Source organism: Monopterus albus, unplaced genomic scaffold (genome assembly GCF_001952655.1).
Source record: "Monopterus albus unplaced genomic scaffold, M_albus_1.0 scaffold63.1, whole genome shotgun sequence".
Classification (NCBI taxonomy): Eukaryota; Metazoa; Chordata; class Actinopteri; order Synbranchiformes; family Synbranchidae; genus Monopterus; species Monopterus albus.
In genome coordinates, this window is record NW_018127943.1 from 2,280,789 (window position 1) to 2,289,278 (window position 8,490).

An 8,490-nucleotide genomic window follows, 5' to 3' on the forward strand; every position below is an offset into this window, starting at 1 on the left:
CCCACACTGTATTTAGAGCTGTATCAGAACAAGAAGAAGATGGTACCATGATTATAGAATACCCCCACATGATACCACAAAAACACACTTTTCTTAATATCTAGAACTCTGTCAAGGTGTGCATTTCATGCCACACATTATATAATAATGTGTATCAGCTGGTGTCCCTGTGACAGTTCAGAACAGCTTGGCCAGATATGGACCTTACTGGTAGGTGACTGGTGCAAAAGCATCTCCAGTGTTATCATTTTTCACTCCTCATCTCTCTACTGGCCCTGTTATTCTCTCTAGACTTCACTCAGGCTTTTAATGTGGCACAGCAAGCAGGAAGGGCACCACTTCGACTTTCGCAGATTTAGCTCATGCCTACTGGTTAGAAATCAGCTCAAACATCCTGTGAGGAAACTCCTAACAACAGAAAATATGAACTTCAAGCTACAAAAAGACTAAATGCTTTGTTCAAATAGGTAGGTTTTTTTTTGTTTTGTTTTGTTTTGTTTTGTTTTTTAGGCAAAGACGGGTTTGACGATAATGGGTATCAGACCAACCACTACACAAGATGGAATCACAGTATGCAGTCTGCGGGAAGTAGACTTGATTTGCATGACTTTCAGTTAGGTGGAAGATCAGTTGGATTGTTAAAATAGCCCATCAAGTGTGCAGAGACGCTGTCATTGCTACCTCTGAGGAATCAGCTCTTTGCTATTTCAAAGCTAACGATATTCTCCCTCTGGCCAAACGATGAGTGAAGATATTGATAGACTTGCAAGGTAAATGTGAAAATGGCAGGACAAAGCAAATGAAACTGTATACTCTTGTCCACCGAATTAGTGTGAGCTGAAGAGTAAGGACCAAAGCAACATAATGACAACCACTGCTCTGACATTTTGGAATAGTAAAGGTGTTAAATGAAGCTTTTAACATGTTTAATTATAATGTTAAAACTGTATGGGCACATCACAGATTACAAAATGAAAAAGATTTTCTAAAAATACTATTGGGGACCAAGCAGGCCAAGAAAAGGTACATTTCATGATTCAAACTGTGAGTGGAGGAATCAAGTCAAGCTTTAACACCAGCTCTCTTTCTACACTGGGCTGTAAACAGAAAAGTGACCATTTGTGGTGCATTAGAAATGAAACTGACATACTAAAATAGAAAAAATTTAAGCTCTGCAGTTTATAGAACTGGCAAAGTGCTGGAAGAGGAAAAGCCCAAATAATCTGAGATGATTTAAAATGGTTTTGTTTGTTGAAGGTAAATAAATTTAATCAGTCACAATCTGTTGGATCTTTCTCCTCTGACATGTGACTGGAGTGACGATGGTGGAGGTAAAGCCCCTTAATGGATAGATGCCAGATTTTTAAGATAAAGTAATTACTGAATTTATCTATTAATCTCTTGCCATCTTATCAGTTTCGTAATTATACAATACAGATGATCAGTCTCTCAGATCTGTAGTGGGGTACAAAACCTTTAGAGTAATATATTTCAGAAATTGAATTAAGGTTATCTTGGACATTTAATTTGATTCTATTGGTTTATACACTGATTAGCCATAACATTATGACCACCTGCCTGTTACTGTGTGCGTAGGAGTCAGTTGGCAGTTGATCGGTGCTCGTGTCACTCTGCAGCTCACTGTGAATCTGTTTGCTTCCATAGTTCTGCTGTCAGAAAAAGCACAAACCTGTCGACAAAGTCAGTGAAAAACATGTAAAAGGAGTGAAAACTGTGGTCGTGAGGACAAGTTAGAGATAATTTATTACATAAATTCAACAGCCTCGTCGCTCTCGGTGTGATATCACCACTATTGCTGCTGAATGTTTCTCTTCATAGAGACCAATGTACAGTGTTTCTCGTTTTCACCCATTTTTACAAAGATTCAAACTAAATGGAATGTTTTGAAAAGGATGAATGAATTTTAAACCTATAATCTACAGTAGGTCAACCTCATCATCAGAGAGCCTTGGGCGTCCATGACCCTGTCACCAGTTCACTGTTGGTAGGTACAACAGCAACACCCAACAAGACCTACAGACTGGGAGATGCTCTCACTCAGTCGTCAGACATCACAGTCTGGCCCTTGTCAAAGTCAGACTCTTGCGCTTGCCCGTTTTTCCTGTTTTCAACACATCAGCTTCGAGGACTGAACATTCACTAACCCACCCCACACACTGACAGGTGCCACTGTAAGGAGATAAAGTTATTCACGTTCTGTGTCAGTGGTCATAATGTTATGGCTGATCAGTGTATATGTAAACGGGTTTGACAATTGAATTACAGTATGGATCACGGCAAATGTATGCAATTGCCAGATTCTTCTGTACACGAACTGTGGTGTACAATGATGAGCTAGGGCAGCTGGTTGCTTTACTCAAATTCATTTGTTGGATTATTTCTTGGACCGTGTACAGTATGGGTTGAGTTATTTTTAGAGAAACATTTTTCAATATTTGCTTTTGTTCCACTATTAGCACACACTTCCTATGTAACTTTCCTATGAAAAGTGTGCAGTTGCTATACCTTTTAAGCAATGAAGTGACATCCTATTGCTGAGTGACCTGGCTTGTAATCTTTTATTAGTTTTGTGCCCTTTCACGTTTAATCTTAAACCCAATCACGTAAATTTGAACACTTGAGTTTAACTAAAATAAACATCTGAGAGTGACTTCTCTCCTGTCCAGTTTAGCTGGATTTTCAGCATCTGCTCATCTCCTGGGCTTTTTTTTTTTGCATCTTTAGGGGCTCTACATTCATGAGCATTTTGGTTAAGGCCATCGGGTAAGGTAAGGATTTTAGATTTAGCACTGATGTACACGTCACAAAATAAAATACTGCAGCTGTTGATCAGACAAACGCAAGCAAAATCCACTCTGTCATATTCGCTCCTGACAAGTATGTCTCGCTGCCTCACTGAAGTATTTACACTACGTGGACTGCCCTCCCCTACTGAGTGCCACTTTAATTACAATAAAATGGGAAACATTTAACACTATACTGCAGCATTCCGCTAGTGGCCCGGTGGGACTGTTTGTTTTAATTAGCTGGGGTTAGATTGGCAAACGACAATGTATTGCAAATGTCAGGGAATCTTTATAGGTGTATTATAAAATATGGATGGATATAATGTACTTTGAGCTAGCTGTAGCACTATGCCCTTGGCTCAGGGTGGGCACATTCAGTTTTACTTTAAGGTTGGTGGAATGTCGAAGCCTATAATCTCTCCCATCTGATAAATATCCCTGACCTGTTTTGCATGTTAGAAAGGAAGTTGAACCATAAAACCTTCTCCTCATTTTCATTGCTAAGGGCAAAAGCATTGCAAAGATGATCTTTTCTAAAGTCAAAATCTACCACAAGTTATCGGAGAGACAACGGGCACCATATTAATAAATCTCTGTTTAAAAAGTCCTTGAGTGTGTGTGTATGTGTGTGTGTGTGTGCACATAGGACTGGGTAAAGGACAACAGTTTTAGAGTAAAAAGCAGCACCATTTACTATAGTAACTGAATATTGTTAAAGTGTCATTTGCACCTGTCTTTCCTAGACTACATGAGCAGATCAAAAATATCAACTTAGGTGTTTTCATTATGTGCCACCTGGGACAAAAGGTTTTATGCAGTGTGTTATGAGAAATGGTTTCTGTTAGCTAAGAAACACCCCTTAATCAGCAGGTAAAATGCATCGTTTCTCAACCCACAACTGTTTTAAGGAGAAATTCTAAATGTATACTGTATATTGTGGTGTTGGTCATATGATAGATACTGTAAATATGTTAGTCACAACATTGTAATTACGAGAGGCCTGAATGCCATCAGAAAGAGATGAAAACAAAACGACACAAAGTGCAGTTTTTATGAAATTCAGTAGTAAATGTTCCATATCTGTCCTTGCAATTCACTTGCAACAATATCACAAGCTTTATAAACTATGTTTCCCTTGGAAATACAAACATGAATATTATAAGGTGCAAGATGCACTGTTTGATGCTGTCGCCTCTTTCAGGCTGCGCAAAACTCTTTTGTTAATAATTCATATTTGTTCTGCAATGGAAATGTATCCAGCAGCAAATAACTTACATATCATTAAAAAAAAAGTCCTAAGAGGGGATGGTTTTAGATGAATGAAGATGAATAAATGTGGAAATGATGGTCTAGGAATTTTAGCCTTATTTTCAGAGCTCATTCAGCAACACTGGTCACTAGCTGCAGCATCCCTGGTTAAAGATGGAGAGATGATGGTAAGACACAAACCGAGGCACAGCCGTGCAGCACCTCAGATACTCTGCCAGACATTTAACTCCCTTCTACGGTGACTTTATAGCCACAAGACATTTAGAACAAATTATTAAGAAGGAAGACAAATGACTGTACCAGGTTTTACCTGCAGATCCTCCGTAGAAAAGCCTAGACATGAAGTTTATACATCAATGAGGAGAATTTAATATTTATCCCCTTTCGGAGGTTGTGCGTATTTTTAGAAGCTTTTCCATCTCCCTAAAATACATCCATCTCTGGTGCCACCGTTCCTTTGCACAGGGTGCTTTAACCCAAAGACCACTGTTGCTGGTGAGAGGAAAGTTGCACTTTGTGGTTCCCTCTGAATGTGGCGAGTATCGCATTATCTTGACTCACAGTGGGACAATGGCAATGCTGGAAAAGACTGGAGCGTTAACAGTAAACACTAGAGAAATCACTACGTTCATTTGACAGAGTTAAAATAAATACCAGGTGAAATGTTTTGGTCTAGCAGCTCATTCTCATGGAGCAGAACCTGTGGCAAAAAGTCCCCCACGGGCTTAAACCTACACTAGGCAGCTTCATGCTAGCAGCTCCAGTTTTCTGCACCTTAAATACCTGCAAATGATCTGCAGTGAATGCATAAACAGCATTCATGTTTACCCAATCCAGCTGGCCTGGGATCATTTTTAACCAAAGACTACCAGAGAGACGAGAGGGGGAAACTAATGCTGGTATGTCTGCCGTGTTTTGGAGACAGTTTGGGTTTCAATCAAAACTCCTTCCTATGGGATTGTGTATGCTTGACGAAACTGGCTTCTCACTCAGGGCAATCTTCCCCTGAAAAACTGAGAAGGAGGATGGATTTTCAACTGAAATCTTTGCCTAGTGTAGCTTTAATGGGACAACAGAGAATGGCAACTGATGACAAAGTGGAGGAGCAATGATGACAGCCGAACAAGGCTGGATGAGATGCCACGAGCTGGTGTTGGCTGGAGGTGGACAAGAGGAGCTGAGGATGAATTGGTGGACCTCAAAGCCGTGTCTGGGCTTCAGGGATGTAGATCTCGATGCTGTCTGCCCTCTCTGTGGCCGAGTTCTGTCTGAAAGAAGCTGCTCGTTTGGCAGCCATGAGGCGTCGGCGGGCTTCCTGTCGCTGGCGATCCTGAAGGTCCAGAGAGCGCTCCCGTGTCATGGCGCCACGCCCCTTGGCTGGCCGCTTTGGCATAGGTGGTGGCCACTTTCGCTCCTTAAGATATAGAATGACATGATTAAACAAGGTGCTAGGTTTAATATTATAGCAGTATGTCCCACAGAAGAACCTGGTTCACAGGGGGGGTAAAAGCACATCCAACTCAATCAGTGGTCAAGAGCGCTGACATGTGCCAGAAAATACAAATTGTAGACCAGATTTTGTTTGTGATCCAAAAGCTATTATGTACCCAGAACATTTCCCTGGCAAAGCTCATTTTAAAATAACACTTGCTTACCTTTGAAAATTTCGCCCATATGACCTACAAAGCTGAACAAACTAAAATCCAAAAACTTTTGGATGCAAAGCAAACTTGACTGATTGTTTGGTAAACTGGTGTTCGTGTAAAACGGCGCCTGCCTTGAAAGAGAAGACCAAAGCATCTGTGTCACTGTTAGGGCTCAGCTTCATGGAGCTTGAAATGCGCCTGTTAACTACTGGAGGTAAATAACTCCCGCACAACTACGGCTGTAGCATTAGGATAATTATCCGAGCGCCCTGAAGTATTTTATCTATCTCTAGAACCACATTACCATCTAAATGTGCTTATGCAGTTGCAGTTCCCTCACTAGCACCTCTCTTACCAGTAGACTTTCAGTTCAGCTGTTGGCTGATTTAATTGGAGGATTTGATATTTTATTGTCTAATCCCATCTAGCATTAACGTCAACATATCATTAAATGGTGTAGTGTGACATTTTAAAACAGTGAAGTAAATCCAAATTTACATATATTTCATATATATCTGCCAATTTGCCATGTTTATAGCCTAACAAGGGATTTATGTTAGCTTAAATGTATTTAGCACGGTGCTTTTCAAGCAGTTGCATACATATATATACTGGAGAAAAATTATCCAATCAAATTCAGTGGAAAGATGAGAAGGCATTAAAAGAAAAGTCCTGTGTTCATCTAAACTGTTTTCTTATCTATCGAGACCTAACAAATGTTCTGTTGCGTCAGAGGAAATGGTAAAGTGGTGTGTGCTTAAATGTTGTGTGAACATGCAATAGTCTGACAATCAGGAAATCTCAAAATGATACTGTTTGTTTTTTGTCCCCTGAATTAATATTAGAGTAGTGATAAACTTAAGTAGAATGAAACCAAAGCCTCTACTGCCCTCTACTTTATCATCCTCATCCACACACACAGAGGTTAGGCAGGTGATTGCTACATGTGACAACGTGAATCAGATAAGATTATATATAAAGAGAGAGAGAGATGTTTTCAATGGGAAAACAAGTGTTTTAATGGATGCTACCAGCTGTCTAAACTAAAGTGATGCTGCCTCTGTGTTCCTGCAGCGTTTTAATAAGAATGGTTAACCTCCTGCTGGTTACAAGCCTGAAAAGAAACACAGTTGTTGTTAGTGTACTTTCTTCCAAAGCTGAGCGAGTTCATCTGGGGCCCATTAACACTAATTATTATGAGTGTGTGGATCCCTAAGAAAACAGCTACCGGCTTTACCTTCTTCTCGGGGCTCTCCACCAGCTGCCACTGGTTGCTCTTGATCTGCTGCAGCTCATCAAACTTGGCAGTGACGTCATCGATGGAAAGCTGCAAGAGGTCCCAGAACCCAGCCAGGTCCTGAGATGTGGGTCTGGGCATGGCACTGGGGTCCTGAAGAGACAGTGGAGTTTTTTTTTTTTGTTTTTTGTTGGGGTTTTTTTGCATTTAAGCAAAATACATATCCGCCTTTTGTTAAGTGTAGGATTGCTGAAAACCAATTAGAAACTAACTTTAATATTAATCGTGCACTGCCTGCTCTGAACCAGCATTATAATAGCTGTATCATACTAAACCTATATTACTAAACAAGAAACTACAATTTATCTAAGAAAATATTTAACTATCAAACTATGCGGTCTGAAAGGCCAAAAGTTCAAGACTGTTTTTGTCTCAGGTAAATAAACTCAAATGATTTTTGCTGGCATGGGAGTTTTCTTTTGTATCACATTGTCAGTTTGATCATTTGAACTTTACCAAACTACATTTCTCTCTAGAGTAACTTGGCTTTAATTTATTTTTTTCCCCAGTGTGAAGTATGTGATAGTTTGCAAAGTTACATTTTTCAAAGTAGTGAGTCCAGTACTGTTCGTTTCAGGACAAACAGCCACGTCTACATTTGAACCTCAGTCTTTCTACCACTGTGTGGCAGCACCACTATTGGTTTTAAAGCATAACCCTAAAGGATAGTGCCTGCACCTTGTCACCGGCTTTAATAGCATCTTCTTAATAACAGCCGACTTGGTAAATTGTTTACTAGAGCAACAACAATGAGTAATGATGATCAAAAGTAGTTTTTATGGTCACGTGCAGTGGAGAATAAGAGAATGTGCTGGGAGGAGAAAAGACATCAATGGACATTATCTCAAATAATGTAAGGGGAATGGATTTTGACCTTGATGGCTATGACTTGGTATGCACAAACAAAGAGAATAAGATGGGAGGTGGTGTGGCCTTGTACATAAATAAAAACTTTTGTTATAAGAAAGTGGAGAAAATGTCAAGTGTGGTGGATAATTTGCTGGAGTGTGTGACTGTATAAATACTCATGGAAAAAAAGAAAAATGTTGTAATAAGCTGTATTTATAGAGCACCTGGAGCCAGCATAGAAAAATTTAATGACTGGATGGAAGAAAATTACTTGACAATAAGTCATAAATTAATGTTCATATGTGGTGACTTCAATATAGATTTGTTAAATCCTAACAAGCACACAGGAACTGAGGAGTTTATTAACACAATATATAGATGCAGTTTATACCCAAACATTACAAAACCAAGTAGAGTAACAACCCAGCATGCAACACTAATAGATAATATATTTACCAATGTTATTGACAGCAAAATGACAAGTGGATTACTTATAAATGATATAAGTGATCATCTACCAGTATTTGTGGTACTGCCATTTCCACTATACCATGATGTCCTGCCATTTCCACTATACCTGGGTACAGCCATTCCTTGAAATCTTTTGCTGTTTTTCTGGAAT

At 39.6% G+C, this 8,490-nt stretch overlaps 1 protein-coding gene across 6 annotated transcripts in view; it reads right to left on the reverse strand.

Moving 5' to 3' along the window:
* Window positions 1-1,981: 1,981 nt before the first annotated feature.
* Window positions 1,982-8,490, reverse strand: part of dlgap2b (discs, large (Drosophila) homolog-associated protein 2b) — an 87,665-nt gene continuing 81,156 nt past the window's right edge. For all 6 annotated transcript variants that reach the window (XM_020603906.1, XM_020603903.1, XM_020603905.1 and 3 more), the window contains 2 exons: window positions 6,960-7,112; window positions 1,982-5,490 (listed from right to left, as the gene is read on the reverse strand). In XM_020603906.1, the coding sequence (XP_020459562.1) occupies window positions 5,275-5,490; window positions 6,960-7,112 (369 nt within the window). In that variant the 3' untranslated portion in view covers window positions 1,982-5,274. The remainder of the gene's footprint in view (window positions 5,491-6,959; window positions 7,113-8,490) is intronic.